The sequence below is a fragment of the Coenobita brevimanus genome, chromosome 107 (genome assembly GCF_032717465.1).
Source record: "Coenobita brevimanus isolate Jiangsu-jjx chromosome 107, ASM3271746v2, whole genome shotgun sequence".
Classification (NCBI taxonomy): Eukaryota; Metazoa; Arthropoda; class Malacostraca; order Decapoda; family Coenobitidae; genus Coenobita; species Coenobita brevimanus.
In genome coordinates this window covers 19,030,611-19,053,932 of record NC_137060.1, presented here as the reverse complement: position 1 = coordinate 19,053,932, position 23,322 = coordinate 19,030,611, and the positions used below count along the sequence as shown (strand labels likewise).

Genomic DNA, 23,322 nt, shown 5'->3' with positions numbered 1-23,322 from the left:
TGGCAGTGTTCTTTAGTTATTTGGCTATTTTCAGACATCAAAACAGACATTATATTGTGAAGTATAATCCTAAACACTAAGAAATTAATAAAAAAAATTACACTTACCACCCAGTGAACAGCAGATAGGTGTTGTAACCCGCCAGGCTGCAGCAGGTTAATAGTTACTGTATCTCATGTGGTCTAGTGAACCCCCCCCCACACCGCTGCTGCTGCCAAACCTGCACAATGAGCAAGGACATGTGGCAAGGTGATGGAGTGTTACCCACCGCAGGACTCTCTAAAGACAGCCGCAAGTTCACATCTAACGGCGACTCAACAGCCGTCGATGTGCTTGGTTATGGGTCCTAGAGTGAAGACGGGGGTTGAGCACGTGGTGGTGGTCGTGGTGAGGAGAAGGGGCCAGCACTCATGGGGGTGGCAGGCTTGAAGAAGGTGCTTGGCATGTTCGAGCACCTGCTCATTGCTGGCCCTCAGCGCACCAAGACAAGGGAGTGATGGAGTGCCCTGCAGAGACAGCAGTGGCAATCTCATCAGACAGCATCCGATAACCTGGATTGCCACTGTCGTCATGCCGTAAATCCCTCACATCATCGACGTCCACATCTTCACCTGCATTTCGTAACCGAAGGTGGAAATCGTCCACGTCAAATCCTTCAGAGTTGTGCACAGCCTCACATCCCTGAAGGAGAGGAGACCAACCACCTTTCAAGGTTTTGATGGAGACTTCCTTCCAAGCACTGGCCCAGTTGAACACCGCAGACTTGATGTTGTGACATCACAGATTCCCCAAGGCTGCTCTCCACGTGTGTTGACCCCTTCCTTGTCCTCAAGCACCACCACCTCGTCAAGTAACCTCTGACGGTACAGTCTCTTGGCTGCCACAATAACACCTTGGTCCATTGGTTGAATGAGAGCAGTCATATTAGGTGGCAGAAACATGCATCTAATACATCCATCATCAGCAACCAAATCCTCTTCTGACGGATGTGCAGGGGCATTGTCGAAGATCAGTAGAGCCTTCACCTGGCCACGAGGGATACGTAGTACCTCCGTTTGATAACAGATATCCTCCTTGACAAAGTATCTGTGGAACCAATCTCTGAAGATCTTTACAGTAAACCAGGCCTTCACAGAATGGTACCACACAACAGGCAGGCTGTCCATCAACGCACAGAGACAATGTGGCTGTTTTAAACATCCAAGAATAATGGGTTTGAGGCATTGCATCCCGTTAGCATTGGCACAGCACAACACCAGGACACAATGTTTGGACATCTTCTGACCAAGCACAGTCTTCTCTGTCTCTTCTGCCAGGGTATTGGTGGGCAAGGAGCAGAAGAACAGGCCAGTTTCATCAGCATTAGGCACCTGACCAAGAGCAAGGCCTTCCTTCTCGATCAGGTACTGCACATTCTGGCCAAATGGCTCAACATCCTCCACAGCTGTGTGCAAAGCCTCGCCATGTGTCTTACAGCCAGTAAGTCCATGTTGAAGTTTGGACTGGAAGAGCCAACCCACGGATGTCTTGAAGTAAAGCACATTGTGCAGGATTGGAAACTTCTTGGCTGCAGCCTTCAACTCGGTCCCACGTACAAGCACGCTGGCACCCCGTTGCTCACGAAATCAAACCAAGGTCGACTGGTCAGTGCCAGCATGGCGGGGCTAAGACATCATTTTCTGGTCACCTTTGCAGGTGGTATTGCCATAGTCCTGTCCGTTCTGAGTCATCTTGTCCCGTGATATCTTAATATCAGAAGTTGAACAGGCCAAGTCATATTCATGCAAAATGCGTGAAGTTGGCCAGCTTGCGTTAACCTTGCCCAATATCTCACGCTTCTTCTCCAGAGTCAAAACCCTCTTCTTGCATTTCTCGGGTGGTGGTGGATACTGGTGATAGGGGTGGCCAGGGGATTTCAACCATTTAGTAGGGAGCCAGACAGCCATTCTCGCTCAGCTTGTGGGTTATGTCTGTTTTTCTCACACGTTGCCGGTGTTTCCGGTGATCGGATGGCTGGGGGATTTCAGCCATTTGGTAGGGAACTGGAAAGCCTTGTTTGCTCTGCTTGTGGGTTATGGTATGTTACCTGCATGTGGACAGGGAAGCCGGTGAGCCACCCAATGGACTTTTCTCTCTCTCTCTCTCTCTCTCTCTCTCTCTGTAGACTGGCCAGCTGGCTGCAGAAGCCAGAACTTTTATGTCCAGTTATGGACAAATAAATTTTTATATGAAGCTAATAGAGCCAAGGCCTAATGTCCGTATTTGGAGCATGACTGGATATGGAGTGTCTGGATAATTGAGGGATTACGTACTGTAAGTGTTAGAAACTGAGTTGAAATGCAGGGTTGAGGAACTGAGTAGGAGGGTTCATCAAGGTTTGGGATGGTGGAATAGAGTTGTTATGCATACTTTTAATGCCTTTAACCTCTTCAGCCCAAGGATTTATTGCTTTATTCTTCCTATGACTGAATGTCTTTATTCAACTCTTGGGAGACTTTTCAAACTGGTGGAGTTAGTTATTGCCTTAATTAATCCTTTCAGTACTTCAGTGGTCTTCATAACCAACTGTAAGAATCAGGGTGTAGTAAAAATAAACTGCAAAAGACATCCATGAGCCAAAGGGGTTAAGGATATTTGAAAAAGCTGCTGGAATCCTTGCCAGATCATGGGAAAGCAAACAATGCTGGTCAGATGACACAAGCTATTGATCACTTTAGCAACAGTGAGAGCATTTGAGACTCAGCTAGGGAGCAGTATCCTGTTCTTATGATCATGGTTAGTCTCATCCTATGTGAAGGGGACTAATAACAGGAATATTTTATGTGGTTTGGACAGTTAGTTGCAGTCAGAAAGTTATAGCCTGTACCGGTATCTTCGGTTGGTTGTATCTCCCATTCGAGAACATAAAGACATTTTTAGGGCCATCCCCCCCTCCCCCTTTTTTTTTTTTTTTATTATTTGTAATGTTCTGCTGTATTTATTTGATTTGTTTCACTAAAAGAGTATTGTACTATATCTGTAGGTGAGAGTGTTGATGACTGTGGTGGAGGATACAGTGAAAGTGTTGCTGAGATGTGTGATGAGCTGATGAACGGCTCCCTCCCACTGCTCATCCCGACCCCTAATGGCCGGGACGAAGCCGGCACCTCGCGGGACTGCTTCCTGCTTAATCCACAGGCCAGCTCAGCACATCATATGAACATGTTCACCTTCCTTGGTTAGTGGTGTCTCATGTATTCACTGATTATCCATCCCCACCTCAGAGGTGCCTTCTTGGATTTGGAGAATGCACATGACAGGGTGGATAGACAAGGATTATGGAAAGTATTAAGAATATATGGAGTAGATGGGAAGAGTATGTATGGGGGTGCTAAGGCTACAGTGTGTTTGGTTAGCGAATTGAGTGAATTTTTCTGTTTGAAGGCTGGATTGAAACAAGGATGTGTCATCCCTCCAGGGTTGTTCAGTCTGTACATGGTTGGGGTTATAAAAGAGATACAAGGTAGGGCAGTGGATGTTGGAGTGGCCCTAATGAGAGAGGGCAGCATTTGGAAACTCCTTGTACTGTTGTTTGCAGATGATACTGTGTTGTTAAGTGAAGACGAAGGGGAGCTGCAAGGCTTGGTGGATGAGTTTGGGAGAGTGTGCAAGAAATGGAATCTAAAGGTAGATGTGGGGAAGAGTAAAGTTATGGTCTTCGAGAGAAATGAAGTCACTGAATGTACAGTGAGGTTAGATGAGGAGGAAATGGAAAATGTGAGTACGTTTAAGTACAGTACTTGGGTAGTGTGATGAGTAAGGATGGAAGTTTGGAGGGTGAAGTGCTTGAAAGGGTACAATAAGGAAGAAAGGTTGCTGGTTCCTTGAAAGCAGTGATAAGAAACAGGGAAGCGAGCATGGAAGTGAAAAAGTTACTACATGACAGTATTGTGATACCAACTCTAATGTATGGAAGTGAAACTTGGACGTTGTTGGAAGGACACAAGTTGAGAGTGAGAGCAATGGAAATGAGTTACAGTGAAACCTCGATGTAACAGACTTCAATAGAATGAAATTCGCTTTTATCCGACTCGAGGAGCTGCCAGACTAAATTCCCATATATATAAATCGGAAAAAGTCCGATAAAGCCAGAATCAGTCCAGACTGCCTGACCACTTCAGCTATGTTCACCACAATAAGGTAAATAAAAGACATGTTTATCAGTGTACAGTACAGGATTATTATATATACTGTATTATACCATTTGAACCATTTACAATGCTGGGTGGTAACCATATAACCAAACCATACGTGCTCCTTACGTGTCAAGTGGGTTGGTGGAGGGTTAGTACCCCTCCCTGTAAAACAAATAACTCAGAGTCAAATGGCCACCCCGTACGGGATTATGGCGTCTGGCAATAGATATATAGATAGATTAATGTAGTGAAGTTATAACACAGTACAGTACCGCAGTGGTAGCCTAAACAGTTTAAAAACCGTTCATGTCATCCGGACTAATGTCTGCTATATCAGAAAAAGTCCGGATTAGCAGGGGGAAGTCCGGATGTCGCTTTTATCGGAATTTCGCATTTTTCGGAATGGTTTGGGCCCCAATTAGTGCATTATAGTGAGGTCTTACTGTATTTGAGAGGAGCATGCAGAGTCACATGGAGAGAGAGACTGACAAACGAGGATGTGAAGGAGCACTGTGATGTGGATGTGGATGTGATAGGAAGCGTTAGAAGAAACACACTGAGGTGGTTTGGCGATGTGGAGAGTGAGAGACTGACGAGGAGTGTGTGTGTAAGTGGGGTGGAACGGGAGCGAGGGAGAGGGAGGCCAAGGGAGATGGAGGGATGGAGTGGAGAGGTATATGAGAGAGAGGGGTGCGAGCTGGGAGCAGGCCAGTGAAATGACAGGAGACAGGGTGACGTGGAGGCGATTTGTTTGTGGCCATCCCTTATGGGATTAAGGCGTCTGGCAATAGATAGATAGAAAGATAGACCTCGGAGGGGCTTGGGGACAAGTATTGTTTTCATTTGGTTTGTCTGTCTGTTTGTTAACAACTTTTACTCAAAAACTTTTTGTGGGATGATGAGCTATGACCTTCTGATCACCTTCTTAAATTTTGGGCCAAATTGGGCCAAGGCCAGGCTGTAGGCCCCCCCCTCCCCCCCAAAAAAAAATTGCCGTAACTCCTTGCAAATTCACTTTATCAACATGAAACCAAAACCTAAATGTGCATCTTTCAAATCTGCATCCTATAACATGCCTCATTGCATCAAGGGGGTCACCCCCCAGTTAGCAGTAGGAGGGTCAGTGTCGGATGGGATGGGCCTAAAATTTCAAATTGGCATAAAATTATCATTTTTCACCCAACTTACCCCAAATTTGATATGTGACATCTTTGACACCTTTTCACCCTCAAATTAAAATAACTGAACTTCAAATTAAAACAACTGAAGTTTAATTTAAAACAACTGAAGTTTAACTGAACTTCAAATTAAAACAACTGAAGTTTAATTTAAAACAACTGAAGTTTAATTTAAAACATCTGAAGTTTAATTTAAAACATCTGAAGTTTAATTTAAGATACCTGAAGTTTAATTTAAAATACCTGAAGTTTAATTTAAAATACCTGAAGTTTAATTTAAAATACCTGATGTTTAATTTAAAATAAGTGAAGTTTAATTTAAAACATCTGAAATGTAATTTAAAAGAACTGAAGTTTATTTTAAAACAATCAGACTTTATATATAACTAATTCTGTGTGTGTCATACCCTCTGGGGAAGTGTTCATCATGGAAATAGAATTAACTGCCAGATCGCGTTTCATAGGGGCTTTCATGACATTCCAACACTCTTCAATGGGGTTTAGTGGAGCACTGTATGGGCTCGCCCGTAATATCTCTACACCGCAAAATTCCTCTTCCTCAACAACACCCTCAAAGCCAGCATGAATGGGTGCATTATCACAAACAACAGCAATGCTGTCAAGAGGCTCAGTATTTGTGAGGAGCATTCGTCGCAGCCAATCTTGACAGCTTTCCTTCTTGTAGCTCCTTCAGTGTGATAACTGGGTTTTCTTGCACATACTGTATCGTCATGTCGATGTGCTCTTGGCGAAGTTTTGCCTGATGAAAACCACCACGCTTTTTTGCACAGCTGGAGGACTCGTTTTGTATTGGCTTATGGAATTAATTAACAAGTAATTACCTTGTCACAGAGCCTATGATATGCTGCCGTATTTATTTTTATCAACAATCAGTTCATTAAAAATTAGTTTTCTTTAAACAGTTCTTTTAAATTGCATTTCAGGTGTTTTAAATTAAACTTCACCTATTTTAAATTAAACTTCAGATGTTTTAAATTAAGCTACAGGTATTTTAAATTAAGCTTCAGGTATTTTAAATTAAACTTCAGGTATTTTAAATTAAACTTAAGATGTTTTAAATTAAACTTCAGTTGTTTTAAATTAAACTACTGTTCTTTTAATTTGAAGTTCAGTTATTTTAATTTGAGGGTGAAAAGGTATAGATATCCTGTTGTGTTTATATGTCAGCACTAAAGTGACTACCAGAGATGGGTTTGCTGTGCTTTGGCACCGCTTCTTGTTGGTCATTGTTAACAAATAGGCACAAAAGTTTAATTTAATATCAACAGTGGGGTCATCGCTTCTCCATGCTTTGATGCTCCATGATGCCATTTACACAGTCTCCTAATAGGTGTACCTTTTCACTTGCATCCATATACTTAAATTATACTAGTGAAAGGTAAGTGAAATGATTTATGAGTTATGATATTTTATACCTTTTTTTCTGTACAGTATATACTGTAGCTATTCTTCATATATTTTTTTTTGAGTCCAGTGTTCCTAATTGATGGCTTATTTATAGATATGGTACTTTTCAGCTTAAGTACTATATGAGATGCAAATTTTGATCTTTGCAAACAAACCTCATCTCACCACACCTATCAAAATTTGGTAAAGGTTACATGGAGATGTTCATTATTCACTTTTATGATTCAAGGACAACAGTTAATTCCTAGAATTGCATATCTCTTCAGACTGGATATTTATATTTTCATTAGTTGTTAATTATTATATTGGTACAATTATCAGAATACTTTTTTTCTTTTTACCTGTATATTTGGTAAAGCAGCTGAAAGTTCTTGGATCTCCCTAGGGAAGTTCTGAGGAAAAAAATGAATGTGGACAGGCCAGTGTTGCTGAACAGTATGCGAATCACAAATATAACAGTTCCATCCATCCATCCATCATCCAATCCTATGTTGCCCCGTGAGGAGTGGAGGAGCCCGGGGTTAGACAAGTTGGTCCTGACATTTAAACACGAGTCAGAACACAAGTGTCTCTCCAATATACAAAGACGCTTGTATTCTGGCTGAGATAGATTAAAACTGCTCTGTCACTTGCCGAGTTGCGTGGGGCTGAGCAGTAATCCTAGCGTGTTATGATTGAAGGAAAACAGTTCCAACATATAAATATATATGCTGTACAGTAGTAAATTATATTACCATACTGTACTAAAAGAATCACGTATTCCAAGGAAATGTTACCAAATAAGGAACAGGAAATGAGTAACCACTGGATGAGAAATCAACATAAAATATACACAACAAAGAGGTAGCAGCACATAATAATGAACAGCAGTAGAATGGCTTTGTTTCGTATGTGGGATGGGTGGATGATGAGATATGTAGTTAGTGTGAGTGATTAGGTCACCAGAAAGGCAAGCTGATTTCTGCCTGGGAACATAAGAATTTTATGAACTATAATGGGGAGTTTTATGTGTTTTTTCAAGCACAGTGGATTTGAAATATATATCCATGATTGTTTGGCAGGTTGAAGGGATCCCATAATTATTGCAAAACTAATATTGGCAGTCAAGGATATCTTGAGCTGCTTTTCCTAAGGCCCAAGAATAATTGACTATGGAAATGAGAAAACCTGCTATTTTGTAAAAATTGTTTTATATATCAGTATTAGCTCTCTTACCTCTCTAATATTGTCAGGTGTGTTGATGGGTATTGCTATCAGGACGGGCAGTCCACTCAGTCTCAATTTGGCTGAGCCGGTGTGGAAGCAGCTGGCTGGGATGCTTCTGACTCCAGCTGACATTACAGAGGCAAGTTACTTACAACACACTTTGCAGTAAGAGTTTATTGCTGTCTTACTTTGATGTATTGGACTCCTGCTTTTCCATTATCTTCTAATTAATTTATTGAAAAATAATGGTTGTTTGATGTTCATTCATTCATTGTCTAATCCATTGTTGTCCCATGAGGAGCATAGGAGCCCTGGGCTAGGCAAGTTGGTCCTGACATATAAGACAAGAGTGATCAGGCTCATTCATTGCTGAGTGGCATTACATGAGCAGTAAACCCCAACCACCCCATGGATATAAACCTGTACCGGCTGAATCCGATTGGAGTGCCTTAATTACCCATTAAACTACCGAGCGCGATTGGAGTGCCTTAATTACCCATTAAACTACCGAACGCCATAATTTGGTTATATGGTTACCACCCAGCATAGTAAATGGTTTCCTAGTGTACAGGAAACCATTTGACTTGTCTCTCAGTGTAGAGTCACCCGTAGACAGAAGGAAGAAGAAAGAATGAAGGAAAGAAGGACAGAAGAGGAAGGAAGGAAAGAAGAGAGGAAAGGGCAGGCACCCGAGAGCAGCACTCCATTGAGTGAGTGGATGGTGAGCACCCTGTTAAATACTGTATATTTTGTGCAGTGAAGTTTTGAACACAGAATCTAATGTCTGTTGTAAAAATAGATGAAAAGGACAGGAGTGTGGAGCTTGAAGCCTCTTCCCTCAACAGTTGATGCAAGCAGCTTTACATCGTCAGTGGCACAAAAGTGGGGGATATTGTTCCTTGAGCTCTGCCCTGATTCTAGTTCCCAAGGAGATTAGATCTTCCCACCATTGTTGATCATGAAAAATTGGAGTGATGATAGTGATTATCATCATTCCCTTATTTTTTTATTTTTTTTATTTTATTTATTTTATTTTTTTTCACAATGCCATGTGTGAGAGATGAAAGTGAAGTAATGCAAACAGTGTTTATGCTGTATATTGATTATATCGTAAAGTTTTGCTTTTATTTACATTCATCTCAACTATATTGACTAGAAAATTGTGCACAATGATGAGCCTGGTAGTACTGCTGACAGTTCTGATTGATGATTGTGGTGATTAACTGATAATTCCATTTTGCCTAGGTTGACCGTCACTATGTGCCAGGGTTGATGTGTGTGCAACAGATGGAGGGAGAAGAAAAGACATTCACAAGCCTTGACCTTCCTTTCACTACAACTTCTGCTGCCGGCCATGAAGTGCCTCTCTCACCCAGACACACCAAGATCACACTTAGCAACAGACATGAATATGTTCGCCTCGCACTCAACTACAGGTCAGTCTTGCAGTGACCTAATTGTATATTTGTAGGTTTGTGTTAGGCTCATTAATGCCCTATACTCTGTTTTAGGTTTATCATACAATTCTTCAAATTTATTGATTTTTTTTGGCACACGTTACTAGTTGTCATACATTTCCCACAGTTTATGAATGTTTTGCCACATACAAAACTACATCAGGTAGCTGGCTCCAAATTATTTTGCATCAGAAAACTGTATAGTATATCCATACATCTTTATCACCTTTTACTCAGTGTAGTTTCTGGCTGTCCACTGAGCTTCTGTCTGCAGGTACAGTATTATGTAGGTTTTCTTGTTAGTTTATTCCCTTCGTATTATACCCTCATACCTACAACAGTATATCTTTCCTCCTTTTTTGTTTTAATAATGATAAAGGAGAAGACTTAGCCTTTTCACTGTAATGACATAAAATTCTTATTTCTTGCTACCACTAGTTTCCTTAGGCTTAAGAGTGTGCCATAGTACTGAAGGGATTATTGCTGCTTGTATCAAGTCTCTCCAGTTCATACAAGGTTAAGGTACCCCTTCTGTACCATGCGCCTGTCATATAATAATTCAGTTTGAAGATCAGGGCATTGGCAGTAATAAGTCAGGGATGTGTTAAGAATTATCAGTTATTTTTCCTCACACAATTGATACTGTAAATTAGGGGAAACAGGTAAGTCAGTTTCTTGGGTAGCACTTGAACTTTAGCCTCCTTGTTACTCTTTCGAGATGACTTTATGCAGCTGAGGATGTACTGTTTAAACTGGAGGAGTTAGTAACAGCCTGCATTAACCCTTTCATTACAAGATGTCTTCACAGAGATAAATAAAATCTATCTATCTATCTATCTATCTATTGCCAGACGCCTCAGTCCCGTTTGGGGTGGCCACAAACAAATCTCCTCCAAGTCGCCCTGTCCCCCGCCATTTCACTCCCCTGCTCCCAACTCACACCCCCCTCTCTCATATACCTCTCCACCCCATCCCTCCATCTCATCCTCGGCCTCCCCCTCCCTCTTTCCCCCTCCACCTCACTCACATACACTCTCTTCGTCAGTCTTTCACCCTCCATCCTCTCCACATGGCCAAACCACCTCAGTATGTTCCTCATAACGCTTCCTATCACATCCACATCAACACCACAACGCTCCTTTATATCCTCATTCGTCAGCCTGTCTCTCCATGTGACTCCACAGGCTCCTCTTAAATAACTCATTTCCACTGCTCTCACTCTTGACTTGTGTCTTTCCAACAACGTCCAAGCTTCACTTCCGTACGTTAGAGTTGGTATCACAATACTGTCATGTAGTAACTTTTTCACTTCCATGCTCACTTCCCTGTTTCTTATCACTGCTTTCAAAGAACCAGCAACCTTTCTTCCCTGCTGTACCCTTTCAAGCACTTCACCCTCCAAACCTCCATCCTTACTCATCACACTACCCAAGTACTTAAACGTACTCACATTTTCCAATTCCTCACCATCCAACCTCGCTGTACATTCACTGACTTCACCTCTCTCAAAGACCATCACTTTACTCTTCCCTACATTCACCTTTAGATTCCATTTCTTACACACTCTCCCAAACTCATCCACCAAGCCTTGCAGCTCCCCCTCGTCTTCACTCAACAACACAGTATCATCTGCAAACAACAGCACAGGGAGTTTCCAAACACTGTCCTCTCTCACCAGGGCCACTCCAACATCCACTACCCTACCTTGTACCTCTTTTATTACCCCATCCATGTACAGATTGAACAACCATGGAGACATGACACATCCCTGTTTCAACCCAACTTTCAAAGAGAAAAATTCACTTAGTTCACCATCCACACACACTGCAGCCTTCGCACCATCGTACATACTCTTCACAGCATTCAACAACTTCCCATCTACTCCATATATTCTTAACACTTTCCACAATCTTAGTCTATCCACCCTGTCATATGCTTTCTCCAAATCCATGAAAGCCGCATACAACTTCTTTCCCTTCTCTAGAAACTTTTCCACTAAAGATCTGAGAATGAATATCTGATCTACACAACCTTTTCCCTTCCTAAAGCCTCCCTGTTCTTCTCCAACTAATTCCTCTGTTCTTTCTCTAACTCTGTCAGTAAGTATCCTACCATACACTTTTCCTATTATACTAAGAAGACAAATGCCCCTATGATTATCACACACTTCTTTTTCCCCTTTTCCTTTGTACAAGGGAATAATTATACCCGACTTCCAATCCTCCGGGACTCTACCTTCCTCCCAGGCCAATCTGCACATCTTCCACATCCATTCTGCTACTATCTCTCCCCCATGCTTCAGCATTTCACCACACACTCCATCAATTCCTGGGGCTTTCCCTGATTTAACTTTCTTCATTGCTTCCACAACTTCTATCCTACTGATTTCTTCCTGTCTTCTCACCTCCCTCCTTCTCCCAGCCATTCCCCAGCCACTTATACTCGCATTACTTCCATCCTCCACGTTCAACAATTCCTTAAAGTGTTCTCTCCATCTGCTCACTTTTTCTCCCTTCTCCACTAGTAATCTACCATTTTTATCTTTCACTCCCCTGCTAACTTCACTTCCACCCTGTCTTACTCTTTTCACCTCTCTCCAGAACATTTTCTTACAGTCCCTCCACTTTACACTCACCTAGAGGTAATAAGAAGAGAATAAGAAAGATGTTATAAAGTGGTTAATTGGCAGTTTTACATAATTTACATTGAACTCAGTGGCAAAAAGAACATTTGATTGGCAAATTGAAGTAAGGACTTGCTGTAGATGTGTTCCTCATCATATGATATGGATGTGTTCTAGAATGTCTCAACTTTTTCCCCTATATTTTGTGCTGTAAATTGGGGAAATGGTAGATCAGCTATGTAGCTGTCAGTAAATAGCTGTCACTAAAATTGTAAGTGGCAATATTTCTGTATTTTACTGAGGAATAGATGCTGGAGAAGGGCCCCTTTATGTGGTGGCACCAATATAACTGGGTGATAAAACTACCTGGTTATACAAATCCCTCAGCTACTTCCCTATCCCCCAAAAGGCGGAGGTGAGTTACTCTTATTACTACTACTGCTACTACTATTACAGCTAATACTTCTACCACTACTACTACCATTACTACTATGACTATTACCATCACCATAATTCTTACTACTACTTCTACTGAAGAATTGATGATGAAGACCATATAAAAGGCTACATATCTCAAAGGAAGCTAATATTAACTTTTTGACCAACAGACTGCATGAGTTTGATAACCAGGTGGCAGCTGTGAGGTCTGGCATGGCTCGTGTGATCCCTGTACCGCTGCTTTCGCTCTTTACACCATATGAGCTGGAGACTATGGTGTGTGGATCACCAGACATTCCACTCAATCTACTGAAAAGTGTTGCAACATATAAAGGTCTGTCTTCGATCTTTCCTTTGTGTTTGTGCATTTGCCTATTTGTACTTTACAGGATTTGAGTACCACAGTATACTTTGTATTTTCCTGTCTAGAGCATTACAGCTGCCCAGCTTTTTCTTGAAAGTATGGGTATTCTTACTTTCATCTGATTGGTTCCATTAGTTATGCAACAGTTTGGAAGACTATATTTTCTTACCTCACTCAAGCACCCTGGCAGTTTTAGTTTATAACTGTGTTCTTTTATTCTTCCATACCTCGTATGATGTACTGTAATAATCCCCCTGTGCTGTACTTTTTCATTGTTTCAGTAACACAGAGAGTAGGCCAGCATGCTCTCCAATACAAGTTTCTCTAACTGTCAACACCAAACTACTGTACATGCACATTACACACTGCACTTGCTATTCAAAATTAAAAAAAAAAATTGGTCATTGAACCAAGCCTCGGAATCCCCAGGGGAGGGGGGGACCATAAATACCCCCACCATCTGCCCCTTTCCCAGTGATGACTCAACAAATTGACTAGAACCACTGTCTGACTCACTTCTTCATTTCTACAACATTTGCGGTCTTTCCTCTTAACTTTCTCACTGTTGAGCACTACCTCTCCTCCTCTAAACCTCACCTTCTCTTCTTAACTGAGACTCAGCTGTCTGAGGCTACTGGAAGCAGACCCTTCTCTGTATCCTCCTACCTTCTCTATACTCATTTCAAAGCCAAAGGTGGCTGTTGTGTATATGTTTAAAATGACTTATTTTGCTTTAGTATTCTTGAACTTGAGTCTTCTGAATTCTTTACTCTCTGGCTTCGTCTTTCCTGTCATTCTGTTACTAAATATATCTGTGCTGTTTACATATCCCCTAATTCTACTGACAGTGAAAAATTCTTCTACGATCTTACTTCTGTGATGGAACACATCCTATCCATTTCTCCTTTCTCTGAAATCTCCATTCTAGGAGATTTCAGTGTTTACCATCACCTTTGGCTCTCTTCTCCTTTCACTGATCCACTTGGTGAACAAGCCTAGAGCAGCTTGTACAGCTCTCTACCCGTATCCCTGACCAGCTTGGAGAGAGTTCCATCATACTGGACCTCTTCCTTACAACTAATCCTTTTGCTTACACTGTTAATCTTTCTTCTCGATTGGGCTCGTCTGATCACAACTTTATTACCTTAACCTGTCCAATTGCTCCAGTACAGCCTGTGGACCCTCTGAAGAAAAGTCAGTTGTGGCATTTTGGAGCTGCTGATTGGAAGGCCCTCAGGCAGTACTTCTTTGATTTTCCCTGGAATGATTATTGCTTCCTTGGCCAAGAGCCATCTGAGTGTGCTATTGCATTACGGAGGTTTTTCTCTCGGGCATGGAAGCATACATTCCATTCTCATGTCCTTTGACTAATGCAAAAAAGCCTTGGCTTAATCACGCTTGTTCTATTGTTGTCCACAACAAGAAGAGGGCCTATAAAAGGTGCCGGAGCCAAGCCACCCTTGAATCACATCTTTTTTTATGTTTCTGCCTGGAATTTTGCTGTGTGTACTCGCTCCGGTAAAAATAATTTCATACGTATTAAATGCTCTCAACTCTCCACCTCGAATTCTTCCTGCTCCTTCTGGCACCTAGCCAAAAACATTTCCAACAACTTTACCTCATCATCTTTCCCTCCTCTTTTCAACTCTAATGGTTCTGTAGCAATTTCTTCTACTGATAAAGCAGATCTCTTCACTCAGACTTTCTCCTCCAATTCCTCCTTAGACGATTCCAGTGCTGTTCCTCCATCACTTCCCCCCCTGTGACTTCCTTATGGCTGACATTGAACATTCTTCAACTGATATATTTTCTGCCATCACTGGCCTTAATACTAACAAGGCATATGGGCCTGATGGAGTCCCTCCGGTTGTCCTCAAGAACTGTGCTTCTGTGCGTACACCCTGTCTAGGTAAACTCTTTCGTCTTTGTCTTTCAACATGTCCCTTTACCTCTTGCTGGAAGTTTGCTCTCATTCAGCCAGTCCCAAAGAAGGGTGACCATTCACAACTGTCTAACTATCGCTCAATTGCTTTAACATCCTCAAAAGTTTTCAAGTCTGTTCTTAGCAAAATATTTAAATGCATCTTTCCTGTCACAACCTTCTTTCTGATTGTCAGTATGGGTTCCTTCAGTGACACTCCACTGACAATCTTCTTACCTACCTTTCAGACTCCTGGTCATCCTCCTTTCGGGACTTTGGTGAAAGCTTTGCCATTGTACTTGGCATCTCAAAGGCTTTCAGTCAAGTCTGGCATAAATCTGTAATCTCCAAACTGCCCTCTTATGTTTTCTGTCCTTCTGTCTGTGCCTTCATCTATACCGGTAGTTTCCTTTCTGATCGTTCTGTAACTGCTGTTGTCGACGGTCACCATTCTTTTCCTAGATCTATCAACAGTGGTGTTCCTCAAGGCTCCATCTTATCACCAGCTCTCATCCTTTTACCCATCATTAACCTAAGCTGTACACCCTCCCAAAAAAGTATCGGCACTCTTTCAGCATGTACCATTCTTAAACATGGATGAAGCATTGTGATATATGGGGCATCCTGTAAGTATAAGTGCAAATATTATCTATGTTAATTATTTGAACTCAGAATTGCAAAAATATTCACTTACTGGGTGGTATATGGAGAGAAACCTGTACTTCGAACAGGAAAATATATTGGATGGGTGGTATATGTTTTGAGGCACCACGTTTATAGATTCATGCACGTCTGCGGAAGTTGCTCATTTTCACAACCATCGTACTCAAAGGGGCCGAGTAATTTTTGAGCGGGTGTACACCTAACCCTATCCACTCCTATGCTGATGACTCCACGCTTCACCTTTCCATTCACTGCCTGCAGTGTACATCACAGCATTTACATCAACAAACAAGGAATGAGGCAGTGGTACACCTAATGTCTGACTTGGCTTGTATCTCTGACTGGGGGGTAAAAGTAATCTTGTTTTTAATGCGTCAAAAACTCAGTTCTTACACTTGTCACCCCGACATAATCTTCCACAGGAGTACCCGCTAATGTTAAATAATATCCAGATCAGTTCTGCATCATCTTTAACCCCTTAACCGCGGGGCGTCACTTTCGTGACGCTTGGGAGCAAGGGATCATACCGCGGGGCGTCGCTTTTGTGATTCTGTGTTATTTTGAATTCACCCGGGCTTCCAAGTGGGGGCTTGTATCATCTATCGGTACTGCCAATGTCCAACACTAGTCAGCACTCCTAATCTCATCTGTAATCCCATCCATTGTTGACAATTTAGCCATTTCTCCCCGTTCTTGACTCCCCTCCCTACCCCCCCTCCATTACCCTATCCTCTCGCCTGCCCGGCCGTGCTACGCTAAGTAAATCTTCCCTGGAATTTTTCACTGATTTCATCCATTGAAATAAGCCCTATGTCCTATTCTTATACCAAATAATATATACAAGAAAGAAATAAGGTAAGTGAGAGTGCCATACACCTGGAATTGGCTAATTATCACCTGACAACACCTCACGTGCACTCGTTCGCTAATTTTCGCTGTTTTTTTCCCCTTGAAATATGCCCTATAATCTATTTTCGTAATAAATATACATGTAAGGAGGGAAGGGAGAACCCTAAGTGATATTTACATTCACCTGGAACTACCTAATTTATAATGTATTGTCTAGATTTCCTGCCAATCATATCAGTGCTAGACAAAGCTGTTTCAAGATATAACATTGGTAGCTCTGAATATATATATCTCCTAAGTAGGCCTCTAATCTATTTTCGTAATAAATATACATGTAAGGAGGGAAGGGAGCAACCTAAGTGATATTTACATTCACCTGGAACTACCAAATTTATAATGTATTGTCTAGATTTCCTGCCAATCATATCAGTGCTAGACTTAGCTGTTTCAAGAAGTAATATTGGTAACTCTGAATAACCCCTAGCAGGCCTCTACGCTGGTGGTCCTCCGTTATCACTCAGTTCTCTCTCAACTTCCGAAGCGAGAGTACGTATGTTTCTTCTTGCTGACTTCAAGGCCTTTTTCACCCCCATGCAAATGGCCCTGTGACCTTTACCCCCTACTAAACCTCGTGTGGAAAGAGGTAAAGGGCTGACAATTGATAAAAGAGTGACTACGATCTTTCTATTGAGTAAAACAGTGCAAGTGGAATTGTAAATAATGTGTAAATAATGTGTAAACAGCAAGTGAAAGTAATGAATGTAAATATACGTGAACAATGGAAAATAGTTTTATAAGTTATTTCAAGTGACAGTGCACAACACAGTGTAAATAAAATAGAAATGTAAATAACGTAAATAAAATAGAGAACGTAAATAGAAATGTAAATGAGTAGTATTATAAGAATACGAGTATATACCCTAGGAGTAATGAAAGTGAAAGTTTCACTCTAGCATGTCTGAATGCTATGAGTTATGAGAGTGAAGATGAAAGTGACATTCACTCTCAATGCCAGTATACAGGACGAGAAAGTGAATGCTACGTATTTTACTGAAAGAAATTGAATCCCTACAGTGACAATAAACTAATACTACTGAAGGAAACCTATGGATAAAGACTATAGATATATATAAGTGTTATATAGTAATAGAAATATAAAGTGTGAGGGGTTTTATGAATAATAAATGACAGACTACCAAGAGCGAACTAGTGCCAGTGCGACGATCAGACGCGCTCGTAATTTCCATTGCTTTCACAGTGTTTTTTTTTTTTAGTATGGATCCCAAACTACTTGAAAATTGTAGAATAGTGTTTATAGTGTTTGTATCTGGCTGTGGTAATCATATTACGGGTTGTCGGGAAGTGTAAAGTGGAGACTTCGTTACCCTACTTCAGAGGTCTCCACAAGTCCTACGGTAACCGACGAAGGCTCAACAATCATTCCAGGAGAAAGCTGAAGGTATGTGCCATAAGCATATATCCATTGCCAGACGCCATGTATCCCAAACGGGGTGGTCAAGGGCTCAGAGTTAATTGTTTTACAGGGAGGTGCACTAATCCTCCACCAACCCCACTTGACACGTAGGGATGCCAACAGCATCTGGTGTTCCCAGGCGGTCACCCATCCAAGTACTAACCAGACCCAACGTTGCTTAACTTCGCTGATCGGACGGGAAGCGGTGTACTCAACGTGGCATGGCCGTTAATTTTATTATTCTAGGACTAATAACTGATTTTTGGCAAATATTTTTTGAGAGTCTGCCGGAGCCCAAATAACCCCGCGGCACACGCAAGTTATTGGTAAACAAGCCCGCGGTGTAGGGGTTAAACATACTTGGGGTTTAATTCTTTTGGTATTTGTCTTGGAAAGATCATATTTCATTTCTTGTAAAATATGCTTCCAAGAGATGAGGTGTGCTAACCCGACTCCATGCCTTTTTTACCCCTGCACAGTTATTGACTTTATACATGGGTTTTATTTGCCCTTGTGTAGAGTACAACTCTCATGTTTGGGGAGGCTCCCCACATACAGCTCTTCTCAACAAGGTGGAATCAGAGGTTTTTTGTCTCATTAACTCTCCTCCTCTTACTGGATCCCGTCAGCCTCTGTGTCATTGTTGCACTGGTGCATCTTTATCTCTTTTTTGTCAAATCTTCAATGGTCACTGCTCCTCTGAATTGTCTGCTTGTATCCCTCCATCTCTGCGACGGGCGCATAGCACCCATCTTGCAACAAACTCTCATCCCTCTTCTGTCCAACTCTCAAATGCAAGAGTTATGTGTTACTCCCAGTTCTTCATGTATGCAACAGGTCAGCTTTGGAAGTATGTCCCTCTGTCTGTATTTCCTACTTCCTGTGACTTCCAGTCTTTCAAAACGCAATGTGTCCAGGCATCTCAAAATGAATGGATCTTGAATTTGATTTTCTGTTATATTTTTTTTTTTTTTTTTTTTTCTTGGAAGGAATGGTTTGTGGGCTCCAGGCCTTTGGTTCCTTCTTCCTTGCATGGGAAAAAAAAAAAAGGATAAGAAAGTCTCAGTCTTTTCAGTATCATGCATATACAGTACCTATACATCATTGTCATGTCTCCTCTTCTTCTTTCAGACACTGTAGGTAATTTCAGCCTTTGTAATCTCTCCTCATACCGCAGTTCTCTCAAGTTATGTATCATCTTAGTTGCCACTCATTGTACGTTCACAATTTTATTGATTTATTTATTTTTAAGTGGGGAGGCCACATTCCTGCAGCATACTCTAATCTAGGTCATACCCTTGTCACTTTCAATTTACTTAGCACATCTTCACACACACACACACATATATATATATATATATATATATATATATATATATATACTGTACAGTGGTGGGCAGCGCAAACAAAGAAGGACCTTGCGCAAGTGCAAATGCGCAGTTTGACAAATATTTAGCATGCGCAATGTCGCAAAATGCAAGCGCAAACCATTTGCATATATTTTTGGGAATTACTGAAAAATATTGAGATATTTAAATAAAACAGCATACCTACTTACTTCCATCCCATCCATTGCCAGACGCCATGTATCCCAAACGGGGTGGTCAAGGGCCTAGAGCTAATTGTTTCACAGGGAGGGGCACTAATCCTCCACCAACCCCACTTGACACGTAGGGATGCCAACAGCATCTGGTGTTCCCAGGCGGTCACCCATCCAAGTACTAACCAGACCCAACGTTACTTACTTACCTTTATTTATTATTATTATTTTCTATTATTTGTAATTTGCACAAGTGCACAATCTAATATTTAGCTTGTGCAATGTTGCGAAGCACTAGCGCAGATCATTTGCATATATTTGTGGGAATTACTGTTAAATATATATTGGTATAATTAAATAAATTACTAAATTAGCAACCTGCCCACCACCCGTGGTGACTGAGGTACAGTAGGTCATTGTCCGGGAAAAACAGCCTATATTTACCAAGGCATTGGCAAAGATCACGTGATTACTGTATCATCAACTCTCTCTCTCTCTCTTTCCGACGGAGGAGGGAGGGAATGGAGAATAAGAGAGAGATGAGGGAAGGAATAGAGATAAGAGAGAGAAGAGGGATGAAGTTTATGCCTTATCTCCTCACTCAAAGGGACGCTCCTTTGCCATTCCTGTATTTATTCTCTCTCTCTCTCTCTTTCTCTCTCTCTCAGAATAATGCTCTTTATCTCTCTCTCTCTCTCTCTCTCTCTCTCAGAATAATGCTCTTTATCTCTCTCTCTCTCTCTCTCTCTCTCTTGTCTTGTCAAGACAGTTTATTTAATAATTCAATATAGATATACAATAGCATATGTAATTCATTACAAAAAATTAAAAATCATGAAAACAGAGTATTTAAATCAAATATCCACAGTCTAATAAATTATTAGGCTGTGGATATTTGATTTAAATAATATGTTTTAATGGTTTTTGTAAGGAATTGCATATGCTAATCTTAACCCCTAAAACGCGGCTGTGTACGGGCGATCCCTCCGCTGTGGCGAGGTTGTAGCGGGGTCTGAGTACCTGTGGGAAAATATTTGCCAAAAATCATAGATTAACCCTAGAGCATTAAAATTTTTATGGCTTATAGTACTTACATTCAGCTTTCTCCTGAGCCACATGTTGAGCCTTCGTTGACTACCAAAGGACTTGTGAAGACTTGCAAAATTGGGTAACAAAGTCTTCACTCTCACACCTCCAGAAACCCGGTTTTCTTTCTACCACAGCCTCAATCTGTCACAGTACACTTTATACAACAACGTACAGGTTGTTTGGAATCCGTATTTGTAAATAAGCACTGAAAATAAGGCTAAAATGAACGGAGCGCACGGCCGACATGCAGCGCAGTGGCGATCTTCCCGTCAATATTGTCACATTTGCCTTTTCTCGGCAAAAAACACGTATACTACATTTTTTTTCATCATAGGACTTCGCAAACGTTTGCCTGTCACTATTACAGCCATAAAAATCACTGTCACTGCCAGTATTGTGGATTGGGACTGAGGAAGACCACCGCGGCGCGAGTTTATTCAGCCTTACGGCAGGCACTTTATTCTCGCTCCTGTCGGCCACTCGCACTTCATTTCTATCGCTCACTTTCACTGTATCTGTTCTTTTTTTTGCCTTATTCATCAGTGTCACTGTTCAGTGTTATAAAAATAATATTTTCTACACAACAAACTGTCACTGTCAGAACATAGAATAGGAAAATATGCTTTCATCTTCTTACACTGGAGTGACTGTCACTCGCAATACTTATATTATTACTACTGTATGTACAATTATTTACACCAAAAAACACTGTCACTGTCAGTGCTTTTACAAGTACATACACTAATTTACACTCATCAGGCTGTCACTGTCAGCACGTAAAAGAAAACTAAACAATATTATCACTGTCACTCTCAGTATTATTTCAAAGAATCTTACCCTTATTTTCAAAATCTACTTAGGCTGTGGTAGTCAAAGAAACACGGGTAAGCACAGAGGGGAACTTTGCACTCTTTGCACTGCAAGGAGGTGCGCCTAAAGGTTCTGTCCTGCCTGGTAGTGTGGCTGCACACATGACACCTCCTCAGTGCTTTCCCCCTCTTTGCAGTGGCTGGCAGTGGCTCCAGGCGGTGTCACTGAAGGTAGGCCATACACTGTAGGCAGTCTGGAGGTGTGTGAGGGTGGCGTTTGGGACCTGTTGAAAGAACCTGGCCGTAACGCTGAAGCAGCTGGTAGACACAAGTCTTGGAAAATCGTCTGAGAGAGTAGTTGGCTGGCTTCCTGTTCTTGATTTTATACAGGATGAAGGCGTTCAACATGCACAAATCAATCAAGTGCAAGAACACCTTCCTGTACCAATGACGATTTTTCCTCAGGCAGTCAATCTCTTTAATCATCATATCAGACTTGTCCACCAGCCGCATATTGACGTTATAGTCAATGACAGCATCAGGCTTCATCACAGGCTCGCCAGTCCTTCTGTCGACCTTCCCTGTTGCCAGCATTTCCCCCTTGTGTACTGTGGTGAGCATGTTCACGACTCTCTTATCATGCCACCTGATCGCAAGCATCTTGTCAGATTTCTTCAGGTGCACGTCTCCCCGCTTTGACTTTTCAGCCTCGGGGAAGGCAGGGTAATGTGCCCTTTTGCTTCTGACAGTGCCACAGGAGCCGACGCCGTGTTCAGAAAGGTACTTGGCGAGTTTAGGAGCGGTATAGTAATTGTCCGTTTACAGGACATGATTCTCGCCAAAGTACTTTTCCAAAAGCACTTTCACCACAGAACCAGAGAATCCAAGGGGGTCAGTCTTATCCAAATCGACATTGCTGGCGGTGTAAATGACGAAGTCAAGGATGAACCCCGTCTTGCAGTCGCACAGCACGAAAAACTTGATTCCAAAGCGGTGCCGTTTGCTTGGATTGTACTGAACGAACCGAAGACGGCCCCTGAACAATACCAAGGACTTGTCAATCACGGCTTTCTTGAAAGGGCGCAGGAACCTCGTAAACTTATCCTTGATTATGTTCAGGATTCCCCTCACTTTCCATAATGGGTCAGTTTGGGAAGGCTCATCATTGTTCGCGAAGTGAAGGTAAGTCATCAGCTGCCTAAAACGATTGCGGCTCATGTATTTATTGAAAATGGGTGTTGGGCACAGCTCGTCGGAAGTCCAGTATTCTTCTAACTTGTGTTTCCAGTTGTGCGGCATTAGCAACATCAATCCAATAAATACAAAAAGTTCGCGGATCGTAAGAGGCACCCATACTGCCATCCGCAACGTGGATGGCGTGGCCGCCTCACCTTCTCCTTCGCGAACTGGAGCACATTGCCCCTCGTACCTGTTTGTCTCGGTACAGATGTGCTCCATAACCTCGTCGTCAAGGAAGGCCAACAGGTAGTCAAGGCATTCACCATCCTCGTCCACAGGGAAGTCAGCCTGAAGTCCACACCCACTGTCGTCAAAGGGCAGATCCTCCGGCACAAAATCTGATCCCTCTGACCACACGAAGGAATCCAGCGTTCCCTGCCTGGGCTGGGAGGTGCTTAGGGTGGCGGGGGGTGAGGCAGGTCGTGTGGGAGTGGGTGAGGCAGGCGGTGCAACAGTATGTGAGGCAGAGGCTATCCCAGGTCGTGTTGGTGTTGTGGTGATGGTGGTGGTTGTGGGGACATTATCACTGGGCTCAAGGTCACTCGCGGTGGCGTGACTGCCGAGTTGCCTAGTGCGAGTTCCCTCCCTACGAGCTAGCCTTATACTAGGGGACAAAGTTTTTGCTCTACCAACACGAACACTAGGCCTACGGAAACCTCTAGAACGTAATGTTGTACGTTTACTTCCCTTTCGAGGTGGTGAAGGCGACTCCGACGACTCAGGAGACAGGGCAGCAGAGGGGGAGGACGAGAGAATAGGGCTGGGAGTACGTGGCGGGCTTGCGGTGGCGTGACGTGGCGTAGGGGACAATGGCGGTGAGCTGGGGTCACCGCTCCTTTTCCGTTTTTCCCCCTTCCCATACTCAAGGC

The 23,322-nt window shown here is 42.3% G+C and overlaps 1 protein-coding gene and 1 non-coding gene across 2 annotated transcripts in view; one reads left to right on the top strand and one right to left on the bottom strand.

Annotated features, from left to right (window-relative positions):
* The window catches only part of HERC2 (E3 ubiquitin-protein ligase HERC2), a 433,977-nt gene that overhangs the window by 394,965 nt on the left and 15,690 nt on the right, over positions 1–23,322 (top strand). The window contains exons 81-84 of the mRNA XM_080285543.1: positions 3,023–3,217; positions 8,014–8,126; positions 9,233–9,423; positions 12,676–12,839. Coding sequence (XP_080141669.1) covers positions 3,023–3,217; positions 8,014–8,126; positions 9,233–9,423; positions 12,676–12,839 — 663 coding nt within the window. The remainder of the gene's footprint in view (positions 1–3,022; positions 3,218–8,013; positions 8,127–9,232; positions 9,424–12,675; positions 12,840–23,322) is intronic.
* On the bottom strand, positions 17,891–18,009 carry LOC145416827 (5S ribosomal RNA). Its single transcript, XR_013900350.1, has one exon. It is a non-coding gene; the product is annotated as a 5S ribosomal RNA (ribosomal RNA).